General features: G+C 36.3%; 3 protein-coding genes across 3 annotated transcripts; 2 read left to right on the top strand and 1 right to left on the bottom strand.

Moving 5' to 3' along the window:
• Window positions 1–532: 532 nt before the first annotated feature.
• Window positions 533–3,461, bottom strand: LOC126799480 (glutamyl-tRNA reductase-binding protein, chloroplastic). Its single transcript, XM_050526687.1, has 5 exons — window positions 2,910–3,461; window positions 2,735–2,815; window positions 1,741–1,845; window positions 1,412–1,561; window positions 533–958 (listed from the first exon to the last, which is right to left on the bottom strand). Exons 1-5 carry the CDS (start codon window positions 3,285–3,287, stop codon window positions 725–727), a joined length of 948 nt encoding a protein of 315 aa, XP_050382644.1. The 5' UTR covers window positions 3,288–3,461; the 3' UTR covers window positions 533–724.
• A 1,989-nt stretch (window positions 3,462–5,450) lies between these two features.
• LOC126799479 (uncharacterized) lies at window positions 5,451–10,911 on the top strand. The gene is made up of 9 exons (XM_050526686.1): window positions 5,451–5,571; window positions 6,068–6,296; window positions 6,893–6,955; window positions 7,126–7,259; window positions 7,397–7,434; window positions 7,530–7,575; window positions 9,130–9,294; window positions 10,154–10,478; window positions 10,611–10,911. Exons 1-8 carry the CDS (start codon window positions 5,451–5,453, stop codon window positions 10,327–10,329), a joined length of 972 nt encoding a protein of 323 aa, XP_050382643.1. The 3' UTR covers window positions 10,330–10,478; window positions 10,611–10,911.
• An 875-nt stretch (window positions 10,912–11,786) lies between these two features.
• On the top strand, window positions 11,787–14,191 carry LOC126799300 (pentatricopeptide repeat-containing protein At2g25580-like). The gene is made up of 3 exons (XM_050526473.1): window positions 11,787–11,949; window positions 12,412–12,645; window positions 12,796–14,191. Exons 2-3 carry the CDS (start codon window positions 12,433–12,435, stop codon window positions 13,906–13,908), a joined length of 1,326 nt encoding a protein of 441 aa, XP_050382430.1. The 5' UTR covers window positions 11,787–11,949; window positions 12,412–12,432; the 3' UTR covers window positions 13,909–14,191.
• Window positions 14,192–14,230: the final 39 nt, after the last annotated feature.

Genomic DNA, 14,230 nt, shown 5'->3' on the forward strand with positions numbered 1-14,230 from the left:
GACCCGCTATTTAGTCAGGGAAATACGTTCTGCACGGCGTCGTTTTGGATATTCCCGCGGATATAACATTTTTATTTTATTTCATTCTATTTTTTCTTCTCTAATTTTCTGGGTGATTTTGCTTCCAGTTTTGTGTCTAAATTATTACATAGTGAAATTACGATTTGTTTGGAATAAGGTCATACATAGTGAAATTTGAACATAAACGGTAGCTATGACTTCAATTCCAATAATAATAATAAATTGAATGACTTTTATAGAGCTGTTTCACTGCTATAGAGTTGGTATTTCGTACATGGATACATTAATATACTATAGACTTCGCTAGTTGAGAGGCCTGCTCTGTACTAAAGGACCTACTCTTAATTTCATTGGCTGCTTGGAAATTGGACTATGGCTCCTCTCCTTGTCTTCCAAACACCTGATACTTGTATTTGTATTGAAGGATTATCATTACAAGAAATAGATCTGAATGTAAAGCGTCTGCTGAAAACTCATAAAGCTTCTGCAACTCTACATCAAGTCATGGACAGAAACTAAAACCTTGAATACAATCTCAAAATTGTAATATCTCTTGAGTGTCAGGGTATACATATCAATGCCTTGTACTGTTGTACATATTAACAGCTCAATGCAGATGGCCTAAAGATTCTTTGAATATAAAGAGCTCAATAACGATGCAGCTTTTGCAACTAACGACACACATTAATAGATATGGATACAGTTACACATAGGTTATCTGCTTAACTTGTTTCACCTTCTCAAAATCTGGGGCATGGAAATTCTTTTCGACCTCCCATGCTAATTGTGCCATACAATTAAACATTGACTTTGCACCTTTTTCATCCGTCACATCTCTGGGGAAGGGAATGCGAACCTCAAATATACCATTTTGAGGAGACCAGATACGCATGTCAAGTCCTAGCCGGTCAATCCAAACCAACTTTGCTTCAGATACCTGGAAAACAAAATACTATGATAACATCAGAATAGTAAAGCAGACGTAATTGTTTAAAAACCAATCCGAACAGATGCTGTGCTGCTGATGAAGGTTTTTAGCATCTAAACAACAAACACTCAAATATATTTCAACTTCTTAAGGCTCATAAGAATTCTACAAGCAGACATGAAAGACCGTTTCTATTGCTTAAGGCTCACTGATATTGGGCATGCAATTATGTTGGTCAGGGTGAGCCAAAATAAAAAATGGCATATCGTAGATAAATTGGAATGTTGATGGTTCATCTTTTGAGCGTCAAATAGTTGAAATGATCCCTATTTACATCTGCAAAGGACACTATCCTTCATCATATTAATAAACCTTGGCACTCTAATTTATATACTCTTGTCAGTGGATCAATTTGAAACTTAAGACATAACTAACAAAAACAAAAATTAAGTTAGCACAAACCTGGAAGTCCAAATCAGCATAAATATTGCAAAAACGGTTAATATCTTCAATATTGTTGGTGTTTATATCATTCACTAGCTTTTCTGAAGAGTCACGAAGAGGATCAGGTTGTGCACTTTTATAATCTGAGGACGTGACCCATGTACCAACCTGCAAGAAGATCAAAAAAGTTTGAAAACAGATGTTTTTGGTTTTTAGATACTTTATATCCAATGTTTAACAATATAAGAAATACAAAGAAACCTTGGTAGAACTAGGAATACCCATATAGAAAATAACTATTTCTATGACTACTACTGCAGCATCAAATAAATAACACAGCATTATACCTCTCTAAAGTCCTCCATCTGAAGAACTCGATCCACATCAACAACATATAGAAGATCTTCATCAATTTCTTCTTTAAACTTTTTTTTCCACACTGTATGAAGAAACTGAAACAAATGACATTCAATACTCAAATGAGAAGGCTGATTATAACAAGTAAAAAGAACAAATACAAACTTAAGAAAATGACCACAGACTAGATACTCTAAGAGTTTCAGATGAATTACTAAGTTGACTGAGTCTAAGAAATACATTCAACCGCATAAAAATGAAACTGGAGCTTTTCCAAATGGGACAGCCAACTAGGTATCAATTTAGGAGTTTCTCTGCCACTCTGCCAGCCAATATATGGACACAGCCTGGTCTAAAAATTGACCTACGACCACTTACATGAACTGCATTACATTGCAGCAACTTAGGTTTTCTGAAACTCAATTGAGTCAATTCCTATATAGATATACTTCTTTGCATTGTATTTGTGCTGCTTTACTATTAGGTCATCACCTTACCAATTAATAGACTCACTGCTTTTCTATGAGCAAAAATTTGAAGGAGACACACGAACTGATTACTGCTGCATCTTCTTGCCTAGGTCAAATTGTTTCAGTGATCAGATTCCAATTTAACTTCCTCTAGGTGCACATCCTAGGAAGTATTAATGAGGTTTATTCATTCTCTTTTTCTTTTTCTGTACTTACACCAACCTCACCCCACCCAATCCTGAACTTGTAATTGGACACATCGAAAGCTTATGCAAACTTTCCAAACCACGACTGGCCAAAACCATACTATTACTTCTATAAGTTCTATCCTACCACAAACAGTCAACACCATACTACTAAGGATTAAGAAAGGACCAAGCTGTCATAACAATGCTAGATTCTAGTTTCACATCCTTCATTTCGCAAAAACCAGCAACTTACATGATGCATTGAGCCATTGACATGTAATGAAGCAACTTGCAATTCGCCACACACAACCAAATAAAACCATTACCTTCAAAAACTTACTGTCTTCTGGTTTGCCAATGCTGCCTAATATAGTACATTGCGGCGTCCTCAACCCCGATTGCTCTAACTATACACGCACAAAACAATCAAGTTATTATCAATTTTTAAAGCTTAAACATCAAACATTGAGAAAGTAAGAACCCGAAAAGCCACAAACTCACCTGAACATGGAGGCTAGACCTCATGTCAGTACAGAACTGTCTATTGTTGTCATCCAAGCACAAGACCGGAGTGCCTTCAGGGTCAACAGCAAAGCGAACACCGATTCCGAGAGGCCAGCCTTGTTGGGTCAGAGTGGAAAGGGTGCCCACAGAGACCAACTCCAGAATGGTCCGTGAAACCTCGGCCGGCAAGGGCTTGGCGATCGGGTTTGGCAACTGGGTCGGGTTGAAAACAGAGGAAAGGGAGCATCTTGGTGGTCTGCGAATTGAGTTGGGGTTGAAGAGTTGGGTTTTGGAAGTGGGTTTAGAAGTGGGTTTAGAAGTGGGGAGTGGGAGGAGGGTGAAGTGGGATGTGAGGGATTGAGTTTGGAGAAGCATTTGGTTTGGTTTTTGATTGGGTTTTGAGGGCGGGGAGTTGAAGTATATAGTGACAGTTTGGACAGGTAGTTGAAGAGTTGGGGGAGGTAATGATGATAAGTTGAGACTTGAGAAAAGAATAGGGGAGGAGCAATCTGGTGTTCCGAGTTGTAGGATGTGCTTGGTTCTGTTAAAGTGTCATTGCACTGTGAATTATATTGAACACCTCTCACCATTTCCTAAATGCATAAAGCAATCAAGGACTTAATGGTGAAACATAGGTTGACAAAAGCTTTTGACAATTCTTAAGAAACAAACCTCTTTTCTTAATAATAGTACTAGCATTTTAAACTTGAGTGTTGATTTACTGTTTGTGAGTACTTAGTTTGATCGAGCGATCTAGCATGAAGCTTTGATTTCTATTGTTTGAGTCTCACTCTTCATTTATTTATAGTCGGCAAATTTGACGGGCATTTAGTTTATACTTATACTAACGCGTTGTAAAAGATGATGACTATTTTATCCACTCTTTAAAAACAATCTAACACATTATTATTGATACTCAATAATACTAGCCTTCCTGCACGCGCGATGCGCATGCGTAAAAACCGCGCTCGCGCGTGCGTATATTGTATTTTTACTTACTATAACTGCGGCAATGTTTCTTAATTAATATTTTCACTGATTATGAGTTACACATATGACAGTTTACCATATAATCTTTCTACAAATACAGGTTTGCACACAAATGTGTGCAATTCCCAAGTGTCCTCATCAAATAAAGAAAATTCATCATTATAGTAAACGTATTAATCAACAATGATCATATATTTAACTATAGTATAAAAATAAACTATAGTATAATATGACTTAGAAAATAAACTATAATATAAAAACAGTCATGGACAGAGTAATATATAAAACTTAACTAAACATAACACCCATAAAAAATGAAGTGCTCACAAAAGAAACAAAGTAAACATATAAATTGAAAGCAACGCATGTCACTCATCACTCAATTCATGGTAGTGGCTTATGAGTTTATCCATGGTGAGTCCTGCAAAATTTATATTGTTCAGATTTGTAATTTTAGTAGTTCAGTATCTGTAGTAGTGGAGATATATTAATAAGTTCATACATACCTTATGACATTACACATTAACTAGAAGGAAGTAATATTTCTTTGTACACTATATTTGTTGTGAACACCCCTTCTTCGTCTTGTAATGATCCTTTTTTAATCAAAATTTTGGTGGTTGACTCTGAAACTCCTCTTAATAAAGCCACGTACAATTGCCCATGACTAAATACATGGTCAGGAAGGTAAATACCCACATTTGGTATTGTTTGTCCTTGTGATTTGTTGATAGTAAGTGCAAAACTCAACTTTACTGAGAATTGCTTTCTTATCGTTTGAAAAGGGAGTCCAAAACCCTATACTCAATAATATGTGAAGAATAGCTGAATCAATCAAGACTCATGCTTTCATTCAAATGAGTTAAAATAATTAAGGCAACAACGTCTGTTTCCCAGCCGCCAAAACATCTTCTGGTTCCAACGAATTCAACCTCTACGGCACAACTCAAGTGAGGTGGCAACATTAAGCGTGGCAACATTAAGCTCTTTACACCTACTTGAAAAGGGAAAAGTACGTATTCAATCTAGTTTATACGTGTGTGGTCTAATTTTTTTTCTTTTGCACGCTTAAGAAATTCAAATATATAATTTTAATTGTTTAAAATTTAGTTTATCAATAAAGATTATTATCGTAAAAAATTAATATAAACAAAAATCGTTTATTCAGTTGAATGCATCAAACAAAATAACAATTGATCATAAGACTATTAACTTTCACCATAACTGTTCATTTGTTTGATGCAATCGACCGAGTAAACGATTTTTATTTATATTGATATTTTATAATAATAATCTTTTATTGATAAACTAAAATTTTAAACGGTTAAAATCATGTATTTCAATTTCTTATGTGTGTAAATGAAATATAGCTCGGACACAAATACATACTAGCTAGGATTAGGAGTGTGAGTTTCTATAAGTTTTGTGAGTAAATAGAAGCGCAATTATTTTTTAGTTTTTATGTCCATATCTTTTTTCTTTTTTTTTGAAAATACAAAAAGTTTCAAAAGCAAAATCATCAGTACTCCACTTCTTGACGAGAAACAAATGAAGGCGGTAGCATCAGTAACCTTGAACCCTTCCATTCATGTCTACCCATCTCCCGTTTCCCGCCAAATCAGCTTCCGGTCTCAACGGGTTCAACCTCTACCCCACAACTCCGGCAAAGGTGAGCTCTTTACACCTACTTGAATTCCACAACTCAACTTTATATGCACCCACAAACAATGAACAAAGTTCTTCCCTTGTCTGATAAAAATGAAGCCAAATAGTCCACAGTTCGTTTGTTGCTGAGTTACTATAGGTTAGCTCATTGTTGGGTTTAGCTTACAGTATTGGTATTTCAACTTCAGTGTTTCCAAACTAATTGGACAGATGAAGTTATTCCTGTATTGGACTCTATACTGAATTTTGCAGAAGAAAACTGTTGGGAAAGAAGTAGAAACCCCTTTTAATTTATATGAATGCCACATGTGAATGTATATTAGTACAGAAACCATTGATTTAGTACGAAGCATTTCGATTCCATACATATCTTTACACACCCACATATGTAGATGTGCATACAATGTTCATTTAGTGTTGTCATGCAGGACTCCAATTGTATAAAGTTGAAAACTTTTCGTCATGTGTTTGTGAAATTTAGGTTCTTTGTTGATGTGCAGGGTTGAAATTTTACAGAAATGAGGCTGTGCATTCCGCTTGTAGTGTAATTTGTGCTCTGAATGGAGATCAGGGAGGGTATGTCTCTGCGTGGGATGATAAACCGTATGAGTTTATTCCGAATGGGAAAAGGGCTTACTTGGATGAACAGGACGTGGTCACATTCCTTGATCCCCCCAAGGAGTTGATTCCTTTGGATTCGACTTCTTATAATCCTGCTGCATATCTTTGGTCAGTTTTCAATCACTATCAACTTAATCTGTAATAAATTTATGGTAGTGAATCTTACACTTCCCAAATTGTACATTTGCGCTCTTGCATCCTGCCTTAGCTTTTTTATTGTTTAGTGACCGAGTAAATGAAAGGAGAATGAAAATCTAATGTACATTGAGAACAAAGTAGAAGATCTCTGTGAAAATCATTACTTTAAATTGAAAAGATTATTTACACAAATATACAATCAAGGGATGTTACCTGCACAAAACAGACACAATACTCTCATATGGGTGTTGGCCATGGTAACATCATTGTGCACTTAACAAGAAAATCGCCTGTAATGCAAAGTTGGTTACTAGCCAGTCATATTTTAAATTGCCCAATCAGGCCAGTAAGTGGTTGTTGTATGTTATTTGACCTCAGTTGTTACTGATAACAAGTATCAAGTCTAGATGGTGAATGTCAGAAGATATATGTTCTTTTTCATTCTCAATGGGTTTATCTCATCAATTTCTAATGTGTACCAGGAGTAAAGACTAAGTTGTTATCTACAGTATTTTGGTTGGCTAAACATTCCTGTCACCATATCAAATGACGAATCTGTTGTACAGGAAAAAAATTGATGATATTCCCCAGGAAAGGCGCCGTCGGCTGCTGCGCTTGTTAGAGCCTAGGTAATCCATTCATACTACGCTTTAAAATGATATGATTTATTCGATCTCTTTTCCTTTTTCTTACGCTATAGACATACTATGGCATGAGGACATAAAACACTTCAAACACACATCATCAGCTTTATAAATAGAATTCAGGATCATTAATGTTGGGACAATGGTTTATCCAGGCTGATCTCAAGAGCTTGGGAGATAGCTGGCACACGATATGATGAACCCAAGTTGATGAACAGAAGCTCATCTCAAATGTCATCTAATGAAGATGGTGTCTCGCTCGAATATTATAATTGTCGAACAAGTGGAGGTAAATCAAGTGACTGACTCTTATACTGGTTTCTGCATATCTCACATTTTAGATTTATAAGAGTAACTTGTGGAAAAGTGATTCTTAATTTCCCTTTAATCTTAAGTTTCTGACATATGTTTTCAATATTTTAATAGGACCAATGCCTATTTCTTGGATAAACTATTTCAAGATGGTAAACTCTGCACCCATGTTGATTATTTTTTTCTTCTTCCTCTTCTTGTATAAGAATGTAGTGTAGACTTTAATAGGGTATTCTGCTAATCTCAGGCACTTTTTACTTGCAAGGATGGGAACTTATATGGACGATTTATTGGTAATTTACTTAACCCCAATGTTATTTTTTTAATTCAAATTTGCATCATTTATATGTAGGAACTTTAATGATTTTCAATAGTCAACCTGCATTTCCCTATCTTTATGTGTATTGTGGATATCATTTTACCAATGTATTCTCCTTGATAATAATGTGATTCTCCTTGATTTACTCCAACAAATTAACAAAATCCACATTGATACCAGAAATTGATGCAAACCAATCATTCTGCTACATTATCTCTGGCCAGAAATTCATTTGCTAGTTAGACTAACGACTTGAATTCATTTTAGATATTTCAAACCAATACAATTAGAACTGTATTAAGTAACTATTGCACACTTGTGATACAAATTATGAACGCCTACAGAATAGAAATATAGTTACCATAGAGGAAGACTAAATTGATAAAAGGAAATAACAAACCAGCAACTCACATTAAAAACACCAGAACTGTAACTTTTTTTCCTCCAACTTTTACATGTTTAGTTCTAAGAACTTCTACCTTTCATTTGAATTGACCTCCAAACAACATATCTTATGTGTAAACTAAGATTTTCAGTTTCTTGATTTATAGCATAACTATGAAATTTTGGTAAATTAATATTTTGTTATATGAGCTTCACCCTTAAGCCGTATTAGTCAAACAGCTGATGACGGCCACAGCTTGCATAAGATAATAAGCATCCTTACTTACCAAATTAGGTTTTTATTTAATCCATATATGGAGGATATAATTGTTTCCTGTAGCATTATGGATGTAGCTTTGAGATAGGCTTAGGTTTCAACTTTATTCAAAATCAAAGTTGGCAGTTCCTCATTACTGATTTTACTTCTCATTGCAACAAGATGTTGTAGCTGTAAAAGCTAAACAATTGTGTTTCATAGAAATCCTATTGAATATGCAGTTTTCTTGAAATACGGTCATAGTAATCTGTTCTGTAATTCTTACGGTGGACGATTCCAGCATAGGGATGTCTCCTAGACTCCTGCCCTAAGAGATGAGTCATTTAAGAGAACATAAGAGCAAGTGTAAGGATGAGTTACAACATGTGGCTAGGGTTTTAGGATAGAAGATAAGCTGTTTATTTTCTACAATATTGATGAGTCATGCGGTGGCGACAGAAGGGTCAGAGACAATGAAATTGTGGAAGTTACCCCAACAAAGACCTGGGTAGTGCTTGAGAAATGTCTCATAGAAAGTAAGATACATTCCTCAAGAAATTCCTACCAAATAGGGATGGAGACTCGGGCATTCTCATAAACTTAGTATTGGGGTTGTTGGGGACAATTATCATCTCACAATTGGGAGGATGAATGGCTGGCTGAAAATGCAAGGTACAGTTCCAGCATCCTTTTAAGTAAGATGCCGATCAAAGTAAAGGGTTGTCCTACAATTGGTATAGTTTCATTATTCAAAATTAGTAATTCTAGAAGCAAAAAGACCTACTAAAGGTTCATTTAGTTTCATTTTTGATTTAGGTTCATTTAGTAAATTTAGATCCAAAAAGACTTACTAAAGGTTAATTTCTAACAGTACATGTAATGAAACAGGTGACACAATTGTTAATGGACTTGCAAAATCCGTTAGTCCATTGTACTTTGTAGTGAGACAGCTAAAGGAAGTGATGGCAACTGAACAACCTTGTGATCTAGCATATGAGTTTGGGGATGGACTGTTTGATCTACTTGAATACCCCAAGGGCTTTCCAACACCAGGTACCTATATTCATTTGTCAATCTGTTCATGAACTCATAATTATAGGTCTTTTTTAGTAGAATCTCTCTCTCTCTCTCTTTTTTTTTTCCCAAATGAGTCTTTTGAATTTTAAGGAGATTTAATCCGGTTTTCACCATGGAAGAAGCAAAAAGTACAAAATAAGCAGCCAGTTGTGGTTTTTATGGTCTAATTAGATTAGCATGAATATACTATGCATATAAGATTAAAAAAACCAATCAAATTACTTAATGACTCCAGTACAATATATCTGAACGAATAGGAGCACTAAGAAAGGACACATCCAGGAACTATGATATCCAGCATACGTTTATCATGAAGAGAGTTTCATTTCAACTAGTGAAGATAGTGGAGCTCTATAACTGTATGGATATAGATAGGTGCGTATACAATTGATCCTGATCATGCCTGGCCATATACTCTACCAGTCTACCCTAGAAGTGTTGTACTCTTAGCATGTTTGTTTTTAGTTTTGCAATTTTGGCTGAACAAATTTATGATTGTGAGTTATTTCACATACCCACTGTGGGTTCTCATGTCATTTTTCTTCCTTTTACAACAAAAACAAAAGGATAATTGTTTGTTTCCATGCTGTTCAAACTAAAACAAACAGCATGATCATAGAAAACTTACCATTTAGTAATGTGAAGGGATTAGTTGAGCTGTTGGCTGTTCGCCAATAAGTTTTTTGCTAGAGCATTAGCTTGGGCAAGGAACATGAATAGTAGCCCTTGCAGCTCTCTCATTTATTTTGCTGGATATTACTTTGAGAGTTTGAGCTTGGTTTAGGTTGTAATATTGCAGTCAAGTAATCACCCTTTCTTCATGTTGTTTTTGCAGTGAAACATCCATATCCTTTTGATGATCAGGTGGTTGTCTATGTTCGTCAATTAGGACCAGGTGTATCAGTAGGGCAAGCATGGCAAGAAGGAAAAGAGTTACAACAAGTGCCACAAAAATTATGTGGCGAGATTCTGATGGTGAAAGATTATTCTACTCTTAGAGAAGATCAGTAATAGTTGTTGGGAGGTTATTTTAGAGAGAAGAAAGAAAAGTTATGCTGTCATGGATTAGTAGTAGTTTATGTTGTAGACATGGCTGTAAGACTAGTACAGACAGGAGCCGGTGGGCATCAGGAGAGCAAACAACTGTTGAACTAATCCCTGTAAGTGATTCAAATTCATTCGCAATGTATAAGCCAGGCATGTGAACCTTGTAGTTTGTTGAGGAGCAAAATTTTCAATTATTTTTTAGGTATAATGTTGTTTTCAACTAAACCAGTTGATCGTGGATACAGAATCAAACAACCGCTAAAAGGATATCTCACAGAAGTTCTCAACTTTGGCATGTCCGATACAGTGACCAATGACTGAGACTTGGAGTTCTGCTGAACATGTATTTGATAGTTGTATCACCTTCCTGAGGGTTTACCAGAGCGTACTTTACAGGCTAGCTTACAGTTAAATTCTCACCTCTGCATGTCCAAATACCTATAAGTTCAAGCAATATTCATCTGCAAACCAGATGAAAAATACAATAAAACGGGCTGTGTTATCTGTATTCCTGTGTGTTACAGTGAAGTACATTTTCAACATGCATTTTTCTTCATTTTGTTTTAGCAGTAAAACATCCATGTCCTTTTTGTTTAGGCGGATGCGTATGTCCTAATGTCCTTCATCTAAGACCAGCATCTAAGACCCGGTGTGTAAGTTAGGCCAAGCATGGAAAAGCGCTACAGAATTATGTGGCTATAGAGTTCAGTAGTGAAAGATTTTTCTGCTCTCAGCGAGATCAGTAAAACATGTCGGGATCAGTCATGCCTGACGATAATCTAGATCGACAAAGGTGAGATATGTAATGCTGTAATCAATAATAGAGGTAGACGATGTTGTAGAAACCCTCAGATAGAGGGGTAAGCGCGGGGATCAGATGAAATAGCAACTCTTGAACCCTTGCAAATGATGATTTGATATCTTTGAAATGACAACTGCAGTGTGATGGTATGTTCCAAGTTTTACGAGGTAAATGTCATCTCTTAAGTTCCGCATAGGCCAACTTTGTTCCTCCAGCAACAACTAGGGTCACAAACTGACATCACAAATGCATACCATTCTATCAAAGACCTGTGTTTTCATTGATGATGTCTAATATTGCATCTGTCTTCTCCTAAATGCCTCATGATGAAGATGATGAAACGGCTTCACATAATAGGCACAAGTGTCTCAGAACACCTAAATGACTCGATAGGTGATTCCCAGATGTGAAGAATTGAAGACACGGAATAATTTGTTACTCTTTTCCAGATAAAGAGACCTGAATAATACATGAGGTAAACAACCAGTAAAAAAAATTACATGATAATTTGTTACTGGAGAGGGTGAGAAATGTTTGATGATTTGAATATTAATTATAAAATAGTAAGAAAAAATTGAGGTTTTTGGTAAATAGGTTAAAGGAAAGCCCCTCTCGGAATAGTACACAGAAAACGAAGGCTACCCCGTTTTGCTGCTTTGGCTCTGCCGCCGCTCACTCTCTCCTTCTCCTTCGTCTCAGACAGAGCTCTCTTCCGTCGGAGCAGGACACACCAATCAGTGACACAAGTTGAAAGCTTTTGCTTTCCCAGCTCAGTCTTAGGGGTATGCATGCTCTTGACTCTTCTTGTTGCGATTGCACCCACACACACACACACACACACAAACATATATATATATATATATATATATATGGGGGTTTATTCTCAATCAAATGGTTCTTGGGTCTTGGTTAAAACTAGGAAATATTGATAGTTCTAGCTCATGAAGTTATGGGGTTTGGTTACTTGTATCATTATATGTATGAATTTGTTGTATGCACTATGCCATGTTGTCCTCATGTTTGTAGAGGAAAACCCGAAAGATAATGATAACATTGGAACACAATGTTTATATAGTTTACATATGACCAACCAGTTCGATCGAGCAGTGAAGAATGACTTCAGCTTGTTCTGTTCTGTTGTGTTGGGTTCTGCAAACTAAATATTTTGCTTTTAATGATTGCAAGATGGAAATTCTCAGTCTTTTGTTATGCTTTATATGAATTTGTAATCTGTGCATTGGCAGGAGGAGGTCTAGAGAGACAACATGTGGAGGAGACTACTAGTATCCTCATCACCATTGAGGCTTCAAGCTTTTGGCTTCAGCCGTCCGTTCCTCGTTTATTCAGCATCTTCATTGGCTGTGGAACCGTTTCACGGGTCATTTACTCTGTCATCATTCCACGCTTCTTTCGCCTTTTCTTCTAGCCCTGCATTTGCTACAAATCACGAGCACGACGAAGTTCAATCTCAGCTTGAGGTTTACAACTTTAACTGATACTGTTTATTAATTCTTTTTTCTAGAATTGTCACTAGTTTTGAAGTATCATTTTTGTTTATAGGCTATTTAATTAAAGGTATCATTTACAGAATTGTCACTAGTTTTGGATTTGTTTTGGGCATGCTACAGAGGCAGCATGTGCATGTGAACGTGGACCAGTATTTTCAGTTGATGGATGCTTACGGGGAGGCTAAAGCTCTTGAAGAAGCAAAAGCTGTTCATGGAAAGGTGATGTTACTGTCTCCTTTAGAAGTGAGCACCTACAATAGAATTTTAGAGATGTATTCAAAATGTGGTTCTATGGAGGATGCATCAATGGTTTTCAATAATATGCCGAAGCGCAATTTGACATCTTGGGACATTATGATAACATGGTCTGCTAAAAATGGTCATGGGGAAGATGCTATTGATCTATTTACTCAATTCAAGGAAGCAGGGCTGAAACCCGATAGGAAAATGTTTATTGGGGTTTTCTATGCTTGTAGTATTGTGGGAGATGCAAATGAAGGATTATTGCATTTTGAATCAATGAGGAAAGATTATGGGATTGTCCCAACCATGGATCATTATGTGAGTGTAGTAGATATGCTCGGATCTATAGGTTTGCTGGATGAGGCTTTGGAGTTCATTAAAAAAATGACATTGGAACCTAATGTTGATGTTTGGAAAACCTTGATGCATTATTGTAGAGTTCATGGGTTCTTGGAGCTTGGGGACTGTTGTGCTGAGCTAGTCGATCAACTGGATCCTTCTTGCTTAAATGAGCAAGCAAAGGCTGGCCTTATTCCTGTGAGTGAATCAGACCTTTTTAAGGAGAAGGAGAAGAAACAATTAGCCTCAAAAAATCTTTTAGAAGCCAGAAGTCGAGTCCATGAATATAGAGCAGGAGATAGATCTCATCCTGATCATGAGAAGTTTTACTCTCTACTTAGGGGTTTGAGGGAACAAATGAAGGAGGCTGGTTACATCCCAGAGACTAGATTTGTGTTGCATGATATAGATCAGGAAGGCAAGGAAGATGCTTTGCTTAGCCACAGTGAGAGAATTGCTGTTGCGGATGGTCTCCTTGCCAGCTCAGCTCGTTCACCTATTAGGGTAATCAAGAATCTTCGTGTATGTGGTGATTGCCACTCTGCGTTAAAGATCATCTCCAAAATTGTAGGTAGGGAACTTATTATGCGAGATGCTAAAAGGTTCCACCATCTCAAAGACGGCAAGTGCTCTTGCAATGATTATTGGTGAACAACTGGATTTAAGCTGTTGTTTATCTCATGTATTATTCAGATCTCATTAAGCTTGCATCTGGAAAAGAATAACAATTTATCTCTTTCCTCTACATATTTCACCAGAAATATTGAGTATATTTTTTTTCGCTTTTCCTGCTTTTAACTGAGAGAACTGCAGTCCTCCAGAAATTATAATGTTGGAGTAAAAACAGAAGAAACTAATATGTACTCATCTTGAAATTATCTGCAGGCTCAAAAAGCTCTTACAAATGTTGAGCCTAGGATATTTTCTTACATCTGTATTCCTGTGTATTACAGTCGAGTATAATTTCCACATG

The sequence above is a fragment of the Argentina anserina genome, chromosome 6 (assembly GCF_933775445.1).
Source record: "Argentina anserina chromosome 6, drPotAnse1.1, whole genome shotgun sequence".
NCBI classification, from domain to species: domain Eukaryota; kingdom Viridiplantae; phylum Streptophyta; class Magnoliopsida; order Rosales; family Rosaceae; genus Argentina; species Argentina anserina.